The sequence below is a fragment of the Falco biarmicus genome, chromosome 8 (genome assembly GCF_023638135.1).
Source record: "Falco biarmicus isolate bFalBia1 chromosome 8, bFalBia1.pri, whole genome shotgun sequence".
In the NCBI taxonomy this organism is placed as follows: domain Eukaryota; kingdom Metazoa; phylum Chordata; class Aves; order Falconiformes; family Falconidae; genus Falco; species Falco biarmicus.
The window spans coordinates 17,012,896-17,035,961 of record NC_079295.1 but is presented as its reverse complement, the minus strand read 5'-3'; the positions used below and the strand labels follow the sequence as shown (position 1 = coordinate 17,035,961).

The 23,066-nt window shown below is 36.7% G+C and overlaps 1 protein-coding gene across 8 annotated transcripts in view; it reads right to left on the bottom strand.

Annotated features, from left to right (window-relative positions):
* Positions 1 to 23,066, bottom strand: part of PDE1A (phosphodiesterase 1A) — a 248,849-nt gene that overhangs the window by 138,509 nt on the left and 87,274 nt on the right. The window contains exon 2 of one of the 8 annotated variants that reach the window (XM_056350224.1): positions 7,556 to 7,681. The exons of 6 other annotated variants lie outside the window; for them this stretch is intronic. In XM_056350224.1, coding sequence (XP_056206199.1) covers positions 7,556 to 7,602 — 47 coding nt within the window. In that variant the 5' untranslated portion in view covers positions 7,603 to 7,681. Of the gene's footprint in view, positions 1 to 3,423; positions 3,844 to 7,555; positions 7,682 to 23,066 lie in introns of those variants that run through there. One more of the 8 variants, XM_056350223.1, reaches the window with a different exon arrangement.

Below are 23,066 nucleotides of genomic sequence, written 5' to 3'. Positions count from 1 at the left end.
CCTTAAAACAAAGATGTTACATAGCAAGAACAAATTCTTTGTTATTATCCAATATCCTTTTGAAATCTCAAAAGACCATGGGTTTCTTGAAATAGTTCCAGGATTTCTTGGATCCTGCCAAGGCAGAGACACCAAAAGAACAACTTTTCTTGTGATACTGATCCTTTTGCTTCCATTCACAGTCAAGACCAGGAAGACCAAAGTCATACAACCCACCACACCAGTGCTGAAGATGGAAGCAGAGTGCAGAAAAACATGACCTTCAGTATAAGACTAACAACTGTGGAGATTCTTATGTTAACAGAAATCATAGAAATCTGCAAACTAAAACACCTATTATGTCATCTAATCTATGCAGTTGGCAGGGAAGGTTTTGTTCCCTAAAGCATTTTTTATATGGCTTTGTTCAGTCCAATTTTAAATGTCAGAGTTATGAAGCTCTCTGCTTTCTTTGAGAAAGCTGATTTGTTTATTGTTTGAATTAATTTCACCGGCTCCAGTTATAGCAAACATGCTTAAGATACTGTTCTTAATAAAAATATGGAATGTCCTCAGTAACGTATATGAGCATTAAAAAAGCCAGTGAATACCCAATCTACAAGTTTTGTTGAAATACATCTTTGTATATACAGTTCTTTTGATACTAAGGAATGCAGGAATCTCTAAGTATTTGGCAGTCAGTTTGTGATGCAATTACAAAACTTTATCCAAATTTATGTGCTTTAGTAATCAGTTCAATATGGTTCATAAGACTGGCTTTTTTTACACAGTTGTATTTCTGAATGATTTTTTTAGTTTTTTCCAAGCACTACTGACAGCAAATACCAAAAGTTACACTTTGTTCCCAGTATTTTTAAATGTTTACTTCTTCATGAATTCAGAACTTATAAAAAAAAAATTAAATTAGCCAGAAATATATTGAGTTTCCACCTTCAAACATTAATACCTATTCCACTCTTAAGAAAAGGCTTGGTGATATTGAAGGGATTATTTAGAACAGATACTCAACCCCATTTTTTTCACTACTGGGAAGGCAACTCAAGTAAAAGTATGGATCCACTGTAAATGAATTTTGCTAAGTAGGAAGATACTTGTATGTACTTACTAAGTTATAACATAGCTCTCAAGAAAGACCTGATTTTTAACAGTAACTACAATTGGTGCTGGCTGCAGGTGAGACATGGGTAAATATAAATATATAGAAAATTTGGGTAATTCGATATTTTCTTCTTTTCCTTTTGAGGGAAAAATTGACTAGACTGAAAATTCAGTTATCTCAATGCAAGATTTGTGCCCAGTAAAACCATTTCACCTACACGGTGAGAAAACTACAGTATTAAAAGGAGTGAGGTTAAATCTTCACAGTTCTTGTATGAGAACACTTTTTCACTGCAGAAATAATTTCCAAAGTCATAAGGAAAATGAATACACATTAAAAAACCCCCAACCAACACCACCAAAACCCAGCTCTTTCATGTACTATGATAGCATCTGTATTTACTGTACATGATAGGATCTTTATGGCATACGGAGATAGTCTTTCTCTTTGAGCTGCCTAAAGTATTATGCTGGTCTTGACCTTGGAAACATTTCTTAAGCATTTACTGTAGTATATACAGAGATCTTTTGCCAGAAGAGTCACTGCAGAGCCATGGACGCTTAGGGGGCTTTCCATATTAGGGGTTTTCTTGCTCTGGATTAAGCATGCCAACAGTAGTTAGTTGCCATTCTGTATTTAGAAAGGATTCTCAGAAATAGATTTCAGTAAGAAATGTTGAAACTTCTTGTATTTCATTGAGTTAAGTTCACTCCCACAAGACAATTTAGGGAAACTTCCATTATGAAAGCTTTTGCAAACTATCCAGTACTACACTAGCTACAGAAGGTTTCTATAGCAGATTCCCGAACACATCAGGAAACATGTACTTATCCACCTGCAATTCTAATGGCTCCCAAAAGACCATGAAGGATGTGTGTTTAAAATACTATTTTTTTAAAGTCACAGTTTATGGAAAAATTATCCTGGATCCTTAAAAATAATTATTGATATTTAAACAGAAATCTATTCAATTAAACTATTAGCTTAAACAAAAATATATGACTTCAGGAAAATATCAAATGTCTCTTAATCATCAGTCATAAGATTTCTGTGAAATAACTTCTTAACTCCACTGTAATAAAGCACAAACTGATTAATTTCTTTTATGATATAAATTGCACAGCAAATCCACAGAGGACATTCAAACTTACAGTTAACAATTAAGCCATTTCACTCCCGTAGTAACCTTTTAATGTCCAGATTCTCCTTCTGCACCATAACTGTAACCCCACTGAAAGATTTCTCCACATGGAACATCATTAGGTCATAATCCTGGCATGACTACCTGTCTGACCTTACTCTGGAGTTGCAATAACAACTGTTACTGTACTCCCATAGTATATGATAACAGTAGTGGCCATCCAACACAAAATAATCCTGGATTTGCTCTGGGATCATCTATGATCTTATATTTATTTGTCACATCATCACTGTGGTTACAATACCCTACTGATGTCACCCAGGAGGAGCTGGAGTTTTGTTAAAGATGTCATCAGCCATAAACAGAAGTGTGAACTATTGCAGGTTTATTTAACCTTACATCCACTGCATCCTGTTCACAGTAGTTTTAGAAACATTATTTCCTACTCAAGGTCACTTGGTCTGAAGCTAGGACTGTCCAAAGGAAAAAAGGGGTCTCCTGTGGTAAAAAGCACAAGTAAACTAGATCTAAACCTCATCTGTAAAAAGAATTGTATAATTGACTTTAAAACATAAAATAATTAGAAATAGGTTTCATAGATCAAACTAACATATGTAGGAAGCAGTGAAGAACCACCTCCCAAAAACTGCAACCTGTTATTATTTAAACTTGAACCCTTCCTGTTAGAAGAGTCTTACAGATTAGCTATACTATAAGGGTTTGTCTGCATGTCTCAGCAAGCGAGCTACTTTACTCTGAAAGGTGTATCATTTCAAGTATTAAAATTCTGCCATCCAGACATAATCAGCTAAACCAAGAACCACGTTCCACTTTTGAACAGTTTTATAATTCCAGAATACACTAAGGGACTGCAGAGCTGTAGGAAAACAAAACACGCAAAAAAAGTTTTCAAGAGCTACGCTGCTCCTCTTTCATAATAAAGACAATCCCACACAAAACTTTAGAGAACGCAGATGACAGAGAGAAGAAAAAGAACTTCTATAGGCTCAGCACAAGTGAAAAAAATATATTCTGAGCATCAAAATCATCTAAGATGTTACTAGCCTATGCGATATTAAACTCTTGAACAATTTTTTGAGTGTTTGCATGTGAACTTTAAGTTAAGAAATAGGATGTAAAGTTCCTAACATTTTCAGTTCAAAGGAATAATAGCATCACTTACCTAAAGATCGGTCTTTGGAGATGCTTTTTCTTGATGGTAACACAATCATCCATTTAAAGTGGAGGAAAAGACTTCTTCCAGCAAATAACTCCAAAAAGACCAGGGAGTAATTTGGAAACTTGTTCTTAGCTACTGTGCTGCAGAGAGCACAAAGAATGATATTTTGGTGCTGGGGGAAGCCTCCCTCCCTCTTTCTGACAGTGGAGCAGAAAAGGGCCATAGAGGCCACATAAGCCAGGCACAGCCGTGCACTACCAAACCGGGCAGGCTGCGCAAAACTGGAATCAAGTTGATCGAAGCACGGTATTATACTGGATTCCTTTCAACTATGCAAGAAAAAGGGGGAGCTTTGCCAAGTGCTACCCAGGTAAAGATTTGTTAGATTATTCCAGCCATGAGAACACTTCTTACACATGCTGGTCAAAGTCTTAAATGCAGAGTCACTCTCTCCCTCTCTCTCTCTCTCTCTCTCTCTTTAAAACACACTGTTCCGAGGCTCAACTTTTTTTTTCTTCAAAATAAAAGTTGTGCAGCTGTTTCAGCATTCCCATGCGAGTACCTTCAGAAAGTTTGTTCTGGTAAGAGAACTGTATACAAATTAATGAAGACGGATGGATCTGGTCTGTGAGGCTGGCTCTACTTCAGGAGATTGTAATTATTTTACAATCTGGCTTTTATTCACTCTGGATGATGTGTGGATATAACTATGCAAATTAAAGCACTGCTCATAATTTTTAGCATTCATAACCTAATAACCTAGACTTGGCTGAAGCAGAGTATGGTGTTTGCAGCTAGTAGGACCATTACCACATAAAACAAACTGACGCTACATGAGTGAGGAAAACAAAAATGACCAAGTTCAGATAGTGACAGTAGCAAACTGTTACTGTTTGCAAGATAAGGTTTCAACAGAGATCCAAACTGAAAAGCTTGCTCTGACATCATGCTGACATAAATCAGGAAGAATTCAACCACAGCAAACACAGGCTGTAAACAAAGCTATAAAGCAGAAGCGGCTGACCATGGCTCTCAGTGAACTGAAGCCATGAGTGGTTCAGGTAAGATGCCATTTCCTGGCACTGGGCTTGACAGGGAGCATGGCACCTGGCCAGCGGAGCAGTAAACCAGCAGCGAGCCCCCGCCGTGCATGTGGCGGTAACGGCCTGGCCACGTCGTGCCCGCGTCCCGCGTGCCCCCTTCCCGCCGCAGTTCCTGCGCCCCTGCCACCCAGCAGTGCAGCTCCCTGGTGGCTTCGCTCGGGAAAAGCGCTCCCCATGTGCTAGGCAAAGTTACAAACACGGGACAAGTAGGATCAGGGAGACCGGGCATCTTTTGCAATTGCATTGTTGGTTGGAGGGAGAGAGGCGTGATGGATTTACCCGGTTAAGTGCCTAACACTGGCATTATCAAATTTGAGAGATGCTGTAAATCCACTGAAAAGGCAAGATAAGTAACACTGAGATGTGTCCTAGGCTGCATATGACCAAGAAAGTTCATATTACATTATGCACATATTATTATTAAATTAAAATTTCCATGAAATAATGCTGTACAACAGATAATGAACATTCCAGTAACAGATATTTTCACGAAGGAAAATTTAGCAGTTTAGTGGATTTACTGACAGGTAAAATCTCTTCCTAGAGCTAATATATATTGCTTATACAACTGAGTGTTCACGTTTGGTTAGGCTGAAAGGGCCCAGAAACTGATCCCCACACTAGATAAAACTATTTTCTTCATGCAGCCATGGAGTCATTATCTGAAGGAAAAATTATCAGATAGACATCACCAGTTACTTTGAGTCAGTTCAGTTTCACTTTGCCCCACTCTTCATTTCTACTCCTTTGAGAAGCAGAGGAAAATATATCTTCACCAGGAAAACAATTATCTTTATCAGATTACAGATTAGTTTTTGCCAAGATTTTGAAGGATCTGGAGATCTTTCTTCAACAATGTGCAGTGTTCAAAGTGTTGTTATATTTTTAAAGACTTTTGTAATCATGATCTTACTTACTCTTGCCTGCCAAGATTTGTAATTTTTCATGTAGTTTTCCGGCTCTGGGTTTCAGCATTTCAAAACAATTTGCTGCTTTTTGAAGTGCATTTGCTCACTGTCTATACAGAAAGCTGAAAATGACAAAGAAACCTCCCTTTTCCTTCTGTTTCACATTAGGTGCATAGGACTGATGCAGTCCTGTTATTCAGAGGGATTATACGTAGCTCAGGGTAAAAGTTCTGATATCTTTTGAGAGTTTCAAGAAAGAAAAAAAAAAAATTCTCCAAACTCTCTGTGAGAGCTATACCAAATATGTTTTTCCACTGAACTCCCCAACCTTTCATCTAGTAGTTTTATTGGTCCCAAAACTAGTATGCATCTTAAAAGCAATTTTTTTCTGGGTCTAGTCTAATGTACACTGTTGTTCATGGGACTTCCATTCAAGCATGGTACTGTAAAAAGTACTATTTGGGGGAGCTGAAATTTCTGCAGTGGAATTACTTCGGCTACAAGGAATTTTGAGCTGTTAACAAAAAAGACCACGAAAGAAAATATTAATATAAAATGGTGATTTTTTCATTCAACACAGCAACAACCCACTCACTTTTTCCTTATAATATTCAGAAGTTATGACTACATGTTGAATTCACACAAATTTTTCAAGAAAGGATATTTCAGAAAGATACGCTAGATTAACTAGACTGCCTGAAGCCTCAGTCCCACTAAGATTATTCCTGTAATGTTCATTGGAAAAAATCACATGTATGAAATTCACCAGCACATAACTTTTTGCAGATCACAGTATCAGAGCATATTGGAGTAATATTAGTCAATTGTAGGATATACCTGGACCTGATCCACAGAATGCACTGAAGAGGTGCATTTTTATTTGAATGAGGAAGTCTTTTGCTTGAAAGCATTACTGCAATTTTAAAAAGTCCTCTGTAGTCTTCATACCTCTTACTTCAGACTAAACCTTTCAGCACTAATTAGAATGGTAAAAATCTATTTAAATGATGTCCTAGAGATGAAACTCAATCAGAAAACTCCTAAATTGTTTGTTTTTCAATTCATTTTCTAAAAATCATTGCTATTGTTTGCCCATCACAACCAATGACCACTGCTCCTTCTATGTGATGCAAGCTATTTTTAATTTTATTTACCATGCATATGTTCACGTGAAAGCAGACTTTTTGGACCAAAAGCATGTAATATTTAGCACTTTAAAAACCTGGGTTTCCCTAACCTGAAGATGAATAGCAATAGTTAAGTAATTTGATATCTAGTACTATGTCTCAAGGCAAAAGACTCGTGTGATCTAGAACCCAAAACACTTATTCTGCTTGTTTTAATGCCACATATTTCTTATTGATCTGTAGCTCATTGCCAGAAGTCTAGAAATGTAACTATTTTTCCTACTTTAATTTCAAAGCTATGGGCAATTAAGATGGTAAATTTAAGAACCTATAATCTGTATGTGTCTGACAGTTGATTCTTTCTATTTTCTAGCTAAAATATCTACTGGCTAATGAAGATATGTATATGCATTGCTGGTTGGAAGTAAGGGCTCACCTATCTCTGTAGAAAGATAGACAGGTGGGAGGAGCAACAGAAAAGTACCACAAAGAAAATAACAAATGCATGATCAACCACATATGGGAAAAAAGAAAATGTCTTTACAAAACTGCTGGAATACAATTCAGAAAAACAACTGGTAAACTGTACAAAAAGAGTAGCAATTCTGTCAAAGTAGAAAGATAATTTACCTAGGAAACTTTCTGTCCTGTGGCCAGCGCTATTCAACATTTTCTTCAATAGCTTGGATGGAAATAAGTGTTATACTTAGCCCAGCACTGACAGCATTAAGCTAGTAAGCTCTTCGGAATGTCCTTGACAAACTGCATAAATGCTCAGGAAAAAAAGAGAATGCAAAAAATACTAAGCTCTGCATACAGGTGGGAACAATTGGCTGGACAAGGGGCCATTGGCTAAGCAGCACTTCAGAAAACGCATGGGAAGTAGCAGTGAATTATAAAGGAAACCTACTATCACAGTCTTATGAAAAAACAAACATCACCCTGGGACACATACAAGTGAGCAACCTCTCATTCCCTCTGTATTCCTATAACTCACCTGAAGCATTGCTTCTTGCTTTGGGCAACTGGATTCAGCAGAGACATACTGGACTAATCCTTGAGAAAACAGAATTCTAGAAAACATTTCATATCCAGAAAGGCAGAATGTCACACATAATACAGCCTAAAGAAAAGAGAAATAAAAGAAAATACTAAATCTTCCAGATGATAAACGTAGGTGGTGTAAGTTTATGGAAACAGACTATTTTCCTTATCCTTGTGGTCAAGAAATAATGGCCTGCAAAATAGCTCATAGGGCCCTATGAATAAAGATTCAATGGTGAAAAGAGGAATTTTCAATGGACAGTAATTAATTGCTGGGGCAATGTGTTCATGGAATCATAATGAGTAGTTTTTTAAGGGTAGATTTTCAAAAGGCTGTATAAACACCTTTCAGAAATTATTAGCCTTGCCTTGGAGAAGGAAAGAGAGTAAATCTCTGAATACTCCATCCAACTTCATTGTTCTAAAATTCTTTAGTAACCAACTGCTATTATCAGCATCTAACTGAACCTGCTGTTTAGTTTGGGATTTTCTGTGCACAAAACCATTTACCAACCAACTGTACCATTTGGGCTTTCAACTGTTTAAACTATTTGCCACTTTATGCAAATTTTGAACTTTGGTCCTTAATTCTGGCAATGAAGTGTGACACTTAAAGCTTTATTCCATTAGATGCCATAATCTTTGTTCTGCTTCCATAAGAAAGCAAGGGGTCAGAGGCTTTCCCCTATTGTTCATGAGCAATGAGAACAAGTGGAGAGCTAAGTTTCATACCTCCATTTATTTTCTGGACCAATTAAAGGTGGGGGGGAGACAACATGTTTCTACATGCTTCTCTTCTTACTTTTTTTGAAATGTACAGGTTTGAAATATAAAAATCAAAAGCAGGACTTATTACAAGAATGCTGTTTTACTTTTCAACATAGTACCTTGCACCAGTTCACCATTTAGGGAATTGTAATACAATTAAATCACTAACTAAAGCACAGAGGAAAATTTTTACAAGAGTAAAAATCTTGTGCAACTCCCAACAGGATTTTTATTAGAGTATTTATATGATTTGGTGGATTAAATCCACTCCATAAAGGCTGCATACAGGCCAAGCATTTAAATCTGATGTATAAGAAATTGGAGCAGATGACGTGAAATCCATTTATGCCATCGTTGTCACTTCATCCAGAAAGAAGGTCTTCAAAGTTTCTCTCCAAGACAGAATAGCTGTCGCAGCCTTTTCTTGATAATGAAAGGGCTATGTCTCTCAGCACCCCTTTTACCAGCTTCCAGTTCATATGCAGGATCTCCAAATCTGTCTATACTGAGCCAATAAAATGTTCCAGGTGCCTGATTTCTTGTATTGCCCCCAGACACAGGTTAAATGTTGTAGGAGATGCTGTGATTGCCTGCCATACAAAGGGTGATCTTTATCACAAGCATGTAATGCTTAATATAGAACACTACCTACTAGAACTGTGTTTGTGTAATGGTTTAAGAGCTAAATTATAGTTACGCACATTCTCCATATAGGAACCCATATTCCTCAGCGCAGTTCATCCTGTCATGGATCAGGCTGAATAGTTTTTCACCCAACTGCTCTACCAGGTTTGCATTAAGCTTACTGCACTCTGTGTACATAAATGTATAGGACAATCTCAGTTTACTTCATGTTGACATCTGCAAAGCACACACTAAAACTTAAACTAATGACTTCTCTAAGCTTGAATAACTAGACAGTACTGAAGATAATTGTGACTCAGAGTGGAGACAGAAAAGTTGGCAAACATTACTAGATCTATTGCAGTGCATGTGGTAAAGCTCTGTGGAAACAGTTGTGCAGGCCTTTAAGTTCTGGCTTCCTTTTTACCTCTTGTAAGTAAGACTATTTATAAAATTGTTTTATTCTCTCTTGCTTTTGCTGTTTACATGCACACACAAACCGAGCAGAGACTTACGTCAATGCCGTCACGCAGGAGATTAATTTCCCTGCTAGGAGTTTCCTGCTCAGACTGGAGCATAGGAACTTGGCTTCAGAAGCTTCCCAGTCCTTTACTTTTGCTTTTATATTTTACTACATCTTAAGAATCCTAGGAAAGCTCAAAGTAAATAAGTAGAAATACCAAATAATACAAATAACAGTGTCTCATAGGGACATTAATTTTCCTGATTAATAAAACTCTTCTGAAGAACATAACCAGTATCACAGTTGTATTTTGTTTGATTCTACCTGATATTATTAGGATTTTATACTCTGCATCTTCAGTGAAGGGGAAGAGGGAGATGAGAAGGAGAGGAAAGGAGGGGAAACAAGAAGGAGGAAGAAATTCCTTTGGGATATATGATGCTAAATTAGCACTGAGATACACAAGTCAAAACATGGCATTCTTTGGTTTTGAGCCAGTGCAATATTATTATTGGCCATGTTGGATGGAATTTCAGTCTCTATTGGAAAACACTGTAATTGATGTGCCATGTGATTTTTAAATGTATACATATAACGGTAACTACATACTGGACAATAGAGCAACTACTGACTAATAGACAACATACTGTTGTATGCCTTAAAGAAAGGGAGGGGAAGTGCAATAAAATGCCCAGAACTTAGTACAGACAGGCTACAGAATATCAAGCAAAAAATAATGGCTAAATTCTTTAAAGATAATGATGAAAATGTATGTCAATATAAATATTTGGTACCATAAACAGAAAAAAAAAATAGTTTAGAACTCCAAAATTATCCACAAAGGAAAAACATGACTAACTGTGGCATATGAGACCAAAAGAATTTATCTCCTAAACTGCAGTTCACCATGAAAAATATACGGGCATTTAATAAGACAGAGGCTATGCTAAAAGGAATCAGAAGAGACATGGTAGGCTCTATCAATTTTCTCTATGTACAATAGTTCTTATCTGAAAAAACGGGATAAAGAGGACAAAATCTATCATAACTAGCTCTCCCCTAGATAGGTTTTTCTTCTTAACTCACATTCAAATCCAGTTTTAAATTTCTGTTGAGGTGGCAGATTATGAACTTAAACAACCATCAGTCATGCGTAATAGAAAAAAACATTGTAAGACAACAAGAACTGTAGGCCCATTCTGACGAATGGTATGCAAAATATAAATGTTAATTTTTAATGGTTTGAGTTTTTTTCAGGCAATTCTGCTTCACCTACAATAAGATTTTTAATATTTTTTTTCCATTTTAGATTTTGAAAGTATTTTGCACTGCCTTTCATCATGATCTCCAAGTTCAGCTATTTCTTAGTTTTCTAGAACTCACTTCATTTGCATTGGTTAAAATACGCTGGGTCTTTGCACAGTCTTCACATTTTCTGGTTTTCATTATTAGATTTCTGGCATCCATTTTGAGTGACATGGAAACTATGTGGAAGTGTACACACATGCATTTCTTTAGGGGATTAGCAGTATCCGGGAGTTGCTGCAGTATCTTTTCCTATCAACTATTTGTTCTTTGGTCACATTGCCACTATCCATTGGTTAGATACAAAAGAAGGTACAACAGCAAAAAGTCTACAGGTGATTATATATCATCTTACAAAACTGTTCCTTGGAAATAGCAACACTAATAACACCAGAGCTTTGCCTTCTGATTGTGAAAATTGCTTTTAAGTAACAGTTTCCCCATAGATGTTTTGAAATCTGATGCTCATTTTAAAGTCTTACAAATAGTGTTAAATAAAATTCTGAGTTCAGCTCTATGCTCAGATACGTAACATGGCCATAGACAAAAAATGTCTTGTGCATGACTCTGAGATCTATTACGTTAACACAATAACATTTTGATCATTCTTCTTACTTTTACAAAGATATTAAAAAAAATAATGCATACAGTAATGATCTGAATTTTTTTTCTTCCTATCTAGATTCTATTATGACCTTTGCAATACACAATACTTTTTCTCAAGGATAAGAATACTCACAGAGTTGTATCTTTTATTCTACATATAAACTACCTACATCATTTTCTTCCCTATACCATCTCCCCAAAACCACACACACTTCTTCCTAAGTCTCCATTTACTGTGATGACATCTTTCTAAGCACGCCACATTTATGTGTACTCGTGACATAAGACTAGTGCGAAGTTAATCTCTTCTAGCAAAACTTTAAGGAGACCCATTAGGCAACTCACCCTGTTTTGTGGCAATAGCATTTCCAGAGAAGAAAAACAAGCAAAGGAGAAATGTAGACTGTTTGTATATCAAATATTTCTCTCTCTCTCTTCCCAGTAAAGTTAATTCTTAGTACAACTGAACTATGTAAAACAAGGCTCTCCTGCTAATAATTGTAGTCTAGGTATGAGAGAACTTTGCACGTCAAATGCATCAGCTCATTCAATTTTAAAAGTACATATGCAAAACCAAGAATCCTTCAGCCTCTTGCTAGAGAAGGTGAGTACAATTATGTAAGTGTGGGAAATACAGTATATTTGGCACTGAAATCACTGGTTACAATCCTGAAGAAGGGTTCACTGGTGTGTTCAGAACCTGTTACTTCTTTGGATAAATTTTGACAGTCAGTTAATCTGCAGTGAGTGAGCTAGTCAGAAGATCACTTATTTAGTAAACATTTTTTTAAAATAAAAATTATGCTCAGAAGTAGTTCAGTGCTTACACTTTTTATCAAGCATCAAAAGTTTGGCAGCATTATAAAATAAAAAGAACCTGACTAAAGAATGTGAAACACACAAAAAGTTATAGTTGATAAACAAGGAATGAGTCACCGTTTCCTGCAAGGTCTCTGCCTAGGTTTTTTTTCTCTTCCCATCTTCATGGAAATACATCTTTTTTCATTCATACATTTAAAATCTCATTTCAGAAAAATTAATTTCATAACTGTACTAGAAACGCAAACTGAAAAAAACCTAAATATGCATTCATTTTATACCGTAATCTGCCTGAACTCAAGGCTGAGGCAAACTAATTTTGCTAGTTAAATTCTCTGAGATGTCTGAATGTTGTTATAATCTAATTGGCTTTATTACTCACGCAATTATTTTACAGATTAATTTAACATACACATAATGGGCGATGCTCCGAGCCACAGAAAATGCACTGTTTTGCTATCTACTAAAAGACAAAGCACACACTAAGGCATTGTTAAATTCCTTACCTATGGTCTGTAGGTGTATCTGTAACGAAGAATGAGTTGATATTTTTCATTCTAAAGTCTTAAAATTGAACTAAAAGCAACACATAACAGATTTTTTAACAAAACCTGTGTACTGATGACTTTCATGGAACTATAAAACTTCTCATGAGTCACTATTGAATAATAAATTAAAACACAATATTCAGTAAGAAAAGGGTTTTCCAGTAGCTAAAAACCTCTTGACAACAGCTGGAAAATAATTTTAATAAGATGTAGGCTAAAACTGACTACTGTATAATATTCTTTCAACTGAAGACTGTGTGTATTTTCTATCCTCCCAAAAGGTGTCAATTCTGTAGCTTTTATTAGAATTTTATCACTTAATTCCACTCATCCCCTAATGGAAGGATGAACAGTTTTGCTTCACACCCATTCCGTCTCACCTTTTTCTCTGGAACCTGTCAAAAAACATGCTGAGTTGTATTATTTGTTATGATTCTGGACTATGTTATATGACTACCTTCTGACTAGAATCAGAACAATTTGAACTAAACCACAATTCAGATAAGAATCATTAATGCAAAGATGCAAGATTCTTCTGCTGAGTTCCAGGAGCTTTATGGCTCCCCTGAGTCTGCACACTGAAATATTGTGCACTTTCATCATATACTTTACAAATTCTCGTGACAAAAGTAAAAGTTGGGTTTGCATTGTGCAATACAGTCATCATTTTTACGTAAATACCTTCTTTGACAAGTGTTTTCACACCAGCATTTGTTTTCTTGCTCCTACCTATTAAATGTTTGACACTAGCAATTAATTCCTAATCTAATTTTTATGAGTAACAAAATCAGCTCTCTGCTGATGTATAATATACATTTTTCCCTTTAATATAAATACATATTCTCAACAGCTTTTAAATACCACTCCCATGAGCACAGTAAGTCTCTTTCATTATACATATTATTGTCAAGCAGTAAAGCATAATAAGACTAATTTAAAATTAATTATCTAAATAGCCAAGTAGCAGATTTTTAATTACTTAGTTGCAGAATTTATAGTTAAGCAGGGAGATCTGTACATTCATTAAAGCTACTCTGCTACTATCCTGACAAGACAAGCTAGAACTGGAATTAACATGTCCAAGATGACAATATCCAATCCAGTCAAACAATCCATAACAGGTACCACCACATGTATCACAAACTGATGTTTTTGCTGAAGCCCAGTAGGTATGCCATAGGGAATGTCAAGCATTCAGTGGATCTGCTATTATCAGATTTTTATTTTGTTTACTACTCTATGCTTTTGAATATTCAGACCAGACTGCTTGGTATAAGAATTAAATTCATGAAATATTGAAAAAAGAAATGTAAGACATATGTTGTCATGTAACTAGTCCCAGTCAGCCACCGTAATCAAAGCCCATCACACTTAACAATACCAATTCGTAGATTAGAATCACAGAATTGTTTAGGTTGGAAAAGACCTCTAAGATCATCGAGTCTGACCATTAACCCAGCACTGCTAAGTCCATCACTAAACCATGTCCCTAAGTGTCACATCTACACATCTTTTAAACACCTCCAGGGATGGTGATCCCACCACCTCCCTGGGCAGCCTGTTCCAATGCTTGGCAACCCTTTCAGTAGAAGAAATTTTTCCTAATATCCAATTTAAACCTCCCGTGGTGTAACTTGAAGGCATTTCCTCTTGTCCTATTGCTTGTTACTTGAGAGAAGAAACTGATACCCACCTTGTTACAGCCACCTGAAAGCACAGTGATAAGGTCTCTCCTCAGTCCCTTTTCTCCAGGCTAAACTACCCCAGTTTCCTCAGCTGCTCCTCAAACAACTTGTTCTCTAGACCCTTTACCAGCTGCACTGCCCATCTCTGGACACACTCCAGCATCTCTGTCTGTCTTGCAGTGAGGGGCCCAAAACTGAACACTGTTTGAGGTGTGCCCTCTCCAGTGCCGAGTACAGGGGACAATCACTGCCCTGGCCCTGCTGGCCACACTGTTTCAGATACAAGCCAGGATGCTGTTGGCCACCTGGGCACACTGCTGGCTCATGCTCAAGCCAGCCATCAGCCAGCACCCCCAGGTCCTTTTCTACCAGGCACCTTTCCAGCTGCTCTCCCCCAAGCCTGTAGCGTTGCATGGGGTTGTAATTGTAATTCATTACAATTAATCTGCACGGTTAAACAAAATTCTATTAATTCAGTATTTCACACCATGAGTTGCAGTAATCTCATCCAGGACATTCTGAAAAAGCATAGAGCCTTTTATACTCATCAGAGAGAAGTTGTTATAACATCAATTCCACTGATGTCAGTAGCATTCATTGCATGATTAACTCACTGTCAACGTGGTCCTCAAAGAGCAGATGGAGCAATATTCATCAAATACACTGTATCTGGCAAATCGTGCTCCCAAGAAAAAGACCTATCCAGTTAGGATAGGTCCTAACTAATCAGAACGTCTGCAAAGGAAAATAAAAAATGTGATGTGAGACAGCCTTCAGAAGGAACTATTCCTGTTCCTCTAAAGAAACAGGTTTTAGTGGATCTTGAAATACACCTATGGGAAAACACATTCTCCTCTGAATTTTACCCTTGTCCCCCTATAAGAGCCATGAACTTGGGTAACACCTGTCAGATGCACTTCCAGTAAAGCTCACTGCCATTTTTCAAGTGAGGAATTACACCCTTTTATCCACAAACAATACGAGCCATGAAGATGCTCAACATCCCTCCACATAGCCGGTTAGCAGCACTAGTTTAGCTCAGAAACAGGAATATTAAAGAGAACAGCCTCTAGCACTACCACTCAGCCCTGAGCTAAGCAGGGCATTTAGCACGGTATCTTCTCCAAGCCTTAGACTGAGATAACCAGGCATGGGTCAAATCAATCTTTCAGTAGCTGATGCTCACCTGCCAATGCCCTGTGCCTCACTGCAAACTATGCATACGGAGCTTATGGCCCTTTCTCTGATACTGCTGTTCAGTTTCTTGAGGCCCATCGGTTGAACCTTTCATGTTCAGGTAAGTCTTATCTTCAGATTGAGACAGCTCCTCCTATTCTTCAGTTTTATTTGAAGTAACCCACAATATTTATTGCAAGGTCACTATAGTAAAATACTTTAGAATACAATAGAATGATTCTGGATTGGTAAAGTGAATGACTTTGCTCTACAGATACATAAACTCAGGAAACTATTTAACAATGGGGACCGTTTAAATAGTATGTAAAATGAAATGAGCATGTTATAATTAATGACTATATGCTAGGTGCTAAAATATAATTGTTCATTTAACAGCCTTTCTTACAGAGTGTTTGAGACATTTATGAACTGGCTTTCACCCTAACTCTATACAAGCAAGCATCTGTGCCCACATGATTTCTGTCAGTAAAATGTCAATTACGACTAAGAATTTTTCTCACTTGGATCAATGCAATGCTATTTAATTGTCCCTTTATCCAGATTATGTGAATTCTTCCATTACACTCTTTGACCCTTAGGAACTTATTCATTTAGTGATATTATAGGAAGTAGCTCAAAAAACACAATTAAGAAAAACATTTCACAAAAATCATATAGCCTAAGGAAAACGTTACAGGGTACTCAGTTAAACTCTACTAAGGTTGTTTTGGCATGATCATTTTTAGAAAAGAAACACAGAGAAAACCATGAAATGCCAGGAATATGTCTATATAAAAACAAGTTGTTTTCTATTTCTGATAATGTTTGTCTTTCATATTCCTGTGTAAATCACTGGTTTTGTGATTCGGATTTCTCTGGTTTGGGGAACCATATCTTTCAAGGACTTGTTCAGGGTGAATTCAAACAGTGACTGTTCTGCGCAGAAGCTCATGTTACAAAGCTATGGAGGGCATAATGATTTGGGATAATGATGAATTAGACTTCCAAGTGGTATCAAAAGCAAGAACATGTCTGCAGGAAGGGATCCATTAAAAGCTCCCAGAGACCTGAGGCTTTTTGGAAATGCAAGGAATAACCACAGATTTAAATAGTGCTTCATTGGTCTCTTCCAGCAATGGCTGCCAGCAGTGAGAATATAAATCTGAAAGTAGGTTTAGTTCCTAGAATAATTGGTTCTGATGCACTTCACATCTCAGTATTTTCCTGTTAGGCAAGGAGACTATGAAACTATTGGCAGATGGCTGAAGAAAATTGCATTCCATCTAAAACTGAAGATTTTAAAACTGCAAACACATATTCTTGAAAAGAGTGAAAAGTGGAAGACCTGGTCATTCATTAACAAAAGCATGCAGTCTGAATCTCTGAAAACAAAACCAAAACCAAATAAATCATGATGGTGATCTGGGAGAAGTATCTCAGAATGATACTACTGAAAGACTGTATTTGTTCTTGACCAGTTAGATTTGCAAATAAAAAAAATGTTGCACTTCAGGTTGACATTGTGAACATATAAAAAGGGTACAAAACCTTTCAAGAATAATACTGTGACTGGCATGTAGAGCTCAAAATCAGATACATAAGCAGTATTTTGCAACCAACAGAAACAATACAAGCCAAGACAATGACCAGTGTTTGGAAAGAGATGCATGATATGCAACAGTTAGATCACTGTGACAGTGTTCACAAGTGCTAGCAGAGATTATATCTCCCAGAGTGATATTTTACCTGTTTCACAACAGCAGGACACGACTTCTGTTCAAGATGGTGATTACTACCTCGATCCTTTTCCATGGTATTGTAAAGCAGATAGTTTTTTCCCCATCCTGTTTGTAGAGTTGCTTACTGTCACCTAAATGTGGCAAAATTCTGGCAATTGCCCTGCATTTTGGGACCACAAGTATAATTTTTTAATTCTAATTTTGCCCCCGCTGTATTTGCAGTTCTTGCTGTAAGTTAATAATACTTCACGCTATACAACAAAACCAAACATGTCTCAGCACTTCAGAGCCAGTGGATACACCTTTCTATTCTGACAACAAACATTTGATAACTCTTTTGCTAAATATAGTTTCCAGCCAGTGTATGATCCTTAGAAAGTTCCTCCAAGCCCTAAAAGCCATTATATGGATATGTTTCTCAAGGAACCATAGAACAAAAGAAGTGATGGAGCAAGTCACTGTATTCACTCACTGTGACAAGGGCAGAGGAAAAACTAAAAGGCAAAGCCACCACACAACAAGCATCATACTTGCACTGTAATTTCAGCCAACTAGTATCAAAGCATACCTTCAAAACTGCAGGAAAATATCCTTCTGTTGGTAACTGTTGCAACCCTTCCTCCGCCTCTATCTAAAGTGGTGTTAACAAGTGAAATATAAATATAAATTGGATAAAAACCAATTTCACCAACCATACAAAACCACCTTGGAAACTAAATGCATCATGGCTAGTAAGTACATTATCCTCACAGTTTTTCTTAGATTAATCTAAAATTATGATGTTGAAGTGACAGTTGATGCATAGCAGACAGCTTCAGTTCTAATTTACAGAGATTTAGCTTGTTATAGCTAACACTGCACAGCGCCTTGTGTGCTTATACCGTCAACCTGATTGTTTGACAGAATGTCCTTTGTAAGTGAAGTGAGTGCCATTCAGAATAGGTTAGTGGCAAAAACAGCCTAGTTATGTTTCCTTGTTGTACAAATATAAACTGTGAACTGAGAGGACCCTGGGCTGGGACATAAGAACCCTGAGCTTTTCACTAGTCCATTGACTGACCTTGGACAGGTCACTTTCAACTCAGACTGCCTAAGTTTCAACACTGGGAGCTGATGAAATTTCTTCCTTTCAGAATGTGTTTTGATTTTTACAGACTAAAATTCTTTGAAAGAGCTACACATTCTTTCTTCCTTTATTTCTTCTCCTGTATCAAGCAAATTTTCATTTCAGTGGCTTTGTAGCAAGTTTCTTTTGAAACCCCTTTCCTATGCAATCATATCAAAAATATCTTTTTCTTCCCTCTTACGTATCGTGCCCCAGTCCCATACAGATCTTATCAATTTGTGCATATGTAAGTCACTATATCTTATTAGCATTTGCTACAAATTCAGTATGTCCTTTGGTATAAGCTTTAAGGAACTGCTTTGAAGTGACAAAAGGCAAATATCAACTTGTTCTCAAGGTTTCTGCTTGGTTCCAAAACCACACTTACAATTTGGAATACTGCAGCAATTTCATGAGCTATGCAGGTGGTTTCTATCACACCATCATTCATATTTTTGGCAGGTTTTGAGTCTGCATAATATACCCTGAAAATTTCTTAATGTGATCTGTGCCAGGAAAGGAAAACTTATGTTCTGCCAGCTTGCTGACAAACCCTATCTATGATATCAGACTTTTGCTCAGTCAGTAATGCAAGTAAAACCTCAAATCGCAGTGAGAATCTTATAGAAGGCGGCCACTACAGTTGATGAGGCTGACTCACTAAATCACAGGGTTACATGTAATTTGTTGCTTAATCATAACCTTGGTTTTAAGTAAAAAATATCTTAGTCGAGTCTGGAGTTCAGCAAACCTACCTACCCTCTCCTATCAGCACAATGCAATCTTTCAAGTTAAGCAACATTATGATGCAAGAACAGTATCTGTCAATAACTCCCCTCAAGCTGAAGATAGAAAATGAAGGATGGTTATCCTGTTTCAGCTTCTTAAAGGACTCTTCAGTAACATCTTTGACTTGGGGAGTGTAAGGAGGAACAGTACTGAAATTTCACAAGACAGCCTCATACAGGTTGCCTGGAGAAGAGGTCAAAGACATGAATATTTTAGACTCTATAAAACATGTAGAAACATTGCAGGTGTTCAGTGCCCTTCCTAGCTACCTAATTACTCTAATGGAGAATGAAATAAAATCTGCTTTAATCTCTAGCACTTTTTGATACTATGACATTTAAAAAGGCAAATCCATATAAGAATCTAAACTGGATATCACAGAGCAGAAAATATTCATTTATCTCTTTTCCTGATGTAAAAATACTGAAATGTCTACACTTTGACACAGTCCAATATATTCGCACATTCTAAAGCTGAAAACTACTTTGAAATGCTGTTTTGTCCTACCGTAATTAATCAGCAGCTGGGCATTGTGACTGAAGGAATTTAGAGGATAATCTGGGTTGGGGCCATTCCCACACCCATCACCTTACTACTTCCATTGAAGTAATTTCCTCCTTCCCTCCTGCCACTCTTAAAACTTCTTTTGTTATGCACCATTTGATTTCTTCACTACTAGTACTAGTCCAGGATGAGACATGTTTTGAGAAGGCTTTGATTCTAACGTACCACAATACTACAATATAACATTTCAGGAGAGACCTTCAGCTAGAGTTGAATGCCACAGGATCAGGGAAATTAAGGCAATTCTTTGCACCTAACCTCCCTGGATATGAACAGAGCTCAGGTGACATGAAAAAATAAATGCTGAAATACTAAATAATACAATTTACTTGTTACATAAAGATTTTTTGTGAACATATCAATCATTTATAACAACTTGGGAAAATTTTCGTGCACTGTAAAATTTTTAAACAATGTATTTTAAACATTTGTTTGATGTGATAGTACCCAAAATTCCCAGTGGTAAACAGACATCATTGTACCAGTTGCTACAATACAGAACAAAAAGCTGATTGCTACCCCAAAGATCTCACAACATAAGTTATCTGAGAAATGAGTACATCGATACATTGCCAAGTCTGAATTTTGTTTTAAACTTCCAGCAATGACTGGTGAGAATGAATCAGCATGCCACAGTCGTTTACTTATAGGGAGAATCAATTATACTTTGAGTCATTTTTATACAGTTCAAAATACAGAGAAATTACAACTATACCTTGTTAAAATGAGACTCTGTTTGCTTATAGATAATTGCCAGGGAGCATCAAAAGGAGTGAAGCTATAAGTGATTTGCTTAAAACAGAATAAACACACAAACTGAATACCAAACTGGATCTCCAATGTCCAAGTTTAGACAGTGAATAAACATCCAGCTAAGAGGTGGAACAGGTTTCACGTTTCAGCAGTTAGCTTCCAATAATGACAAGCACAGCAGCTAAACCAGCTGAAATGCTTTCTTTTGTATAGCCAGTACCCTAACCTCAGCACACAATGTTTTTACACAGATGTGACACATTTCTTGCAGGTCTTTCTAAGGAAGGCAGCTCTAAGAGTTCTGGAGATCAGTATCATTTCCAGTTTTAAGCACACACCTGGGCTGCTCTGATTTTTTCAGTTGATTCAGTTGAAACGATAACTTTCTGAACTTACAGTAATATTTAGCATATATCTAAAGGGTGCAAATAGATAATGAATGGCGATTGCAGTGATAATTATACTTGCCAGGAAGTGATGAATCACTTCATACTCTCTTGCTGGTCTTAATTTAAAACCTGGCACTTATCTTTGTGGGTTTTGGTTTGGGGTTTTTTTTTTTTTGGCATATGTCCAAAAAGCTGCAGCATATTTTTCTAGACCAAGGGTTAAAACAGACAGAGAAAAATGTAACAAGAAAACAACTCTTAGAAGAAGAGAAAATAAAAGGAAGAAAAGTCAATGACAACAGAAGTCCAAGAATTTCTAAAGATGTGGTCTGAGGCTCTACTCAAACTGTCAGAATGTCAAGCTTTCCATACTGGTATAGGAAGGAAATATGGAATAAAGCTCTAGAAAAAATTCTAAACAAGAACTAAGAGGAGTTTTAAGCTATGGGATATGATGAAAGAGCTGCAGAAAGCAGTTACATGTAAATGGATCTAAGAGGAGGAGAATGGCTAAGAAGATAGTGTTGAGTTTGTTTCTTGTGATATGTTGATACTTCAGTGAAATAATTAATGTTATGTCCATTATCTGAGCAGAATCTACTAATGGTAGAATTTATCAACATCACAGACTGAAGCAAGACTATCAAAAGTGCCTTAAAGTCCTCTGCTTAGTTTCCATCAAAAGTTAAAGGCTAGGCACTTAAAGACCCTAATTACTTCCTAAAAGTCCAGTCTTGATTTTCTCCATTTTATCTGAAATTTAATTAAAAACTTAGACAAAAGTCAAGTCACTCCTGAGGTAGTTTCTCATGTCCCGCACACAGCTGGGCTCTTCACAGAGGTAAGCTAAGAAAATAATGTTTAGAAATTTTGATTTAGAATAGTTAACCAAAGCAAAGCAGCATTTTCTACTGTATTTGATTATGGCATTAATGGACAAGTAGAATCAGTAGTATCTTTTAAGGAGGAATCAGAAATAAGAAATACTTTCTTTATGCTTTTTCTCAAAGTGACTTTGAGCACTGAGGATTACACGCACACTGAGAGATACCTGGCAAGCATTTGATTTGAACATTTTCACATTCATGTTCTCCAAGAGCCACTGGAAAAGAAGGTCTCTGAAAGGCTTAAAAGGAGCAGGCAGCACTGTTTGATTCTTCCATGTGTTGATCTGACAAGAAGAGATCAGAAAGTTCAAGCATCTGCTCCTGACCCGGACACAAAAGTACAATAAAGATTTTCTTTTAAAAAGCCTGCTTGGAGTAGCAGTAAATGTTAAATAAAATGAGTACTGGCAGCCTGTAAATTCACATACAAATAGCCTAGACCTTTTTTGCATTTAAATTGTGGGGGTTTTCTCATTATGAGTATTCTGCATTTCATCACATTTGTCAGACTTTGACTTCTGGGAAGTAGCACCATTAACAGTGCAGCCTAACAGCTACACCAGCAGTCTGGAACCTAAACAGCCCAGAGGATAATTCTCAGAAACCTCTAAAGCCCTTTTAGCAACGGTACTGTAAATAATAATAAGTTCTTATAAGGATAGAACTTGCACAGGAACTTAATGATCTTCTTGCTTTTTGTTTTTTTTGGTTGTTTTTTTTTGGGGGGGGGGGGTGTCAAGAAAATATTTTTCTGTGAGATTCTTCATTATATCTATCTTCAACACCTATCTTAACTGTGGAGACTGCATTGCCCTACTTTCGTGCCTCTTTAGTTTCCAATTCTTGTCTAAAGTATCAGTTTCATGTCCTGGATTTTTTTTTTTTTTTGTTATTCACGTGCGTTTTCCTGCTATTTCTTATGGGTCTAACATTATTCAAATTGGAAAACTGACAGAAAAAAAAAACCAAAATGAATACAAATAGTACTTTTAAAATTTATTATAACTTTCAAAAACTGTGGATGAGCCTGTCTGTCTCCAGCCCCTCAGATACATTTTTGGCAATGGTATGCAGTGCTGTTATCTCTAAAAATCATTCTTACATTCTGTTAAGTAAAAAAAAGTATCCAATTAATTTATTTCTCCACAATTTCTGAGGGCAAATTGGTGTGAATTGAATTGATATTGGTATATTTAACCTCACATATCTAAGTGTTCTAAAGCATTCAAGTTCACCTAAGTAAC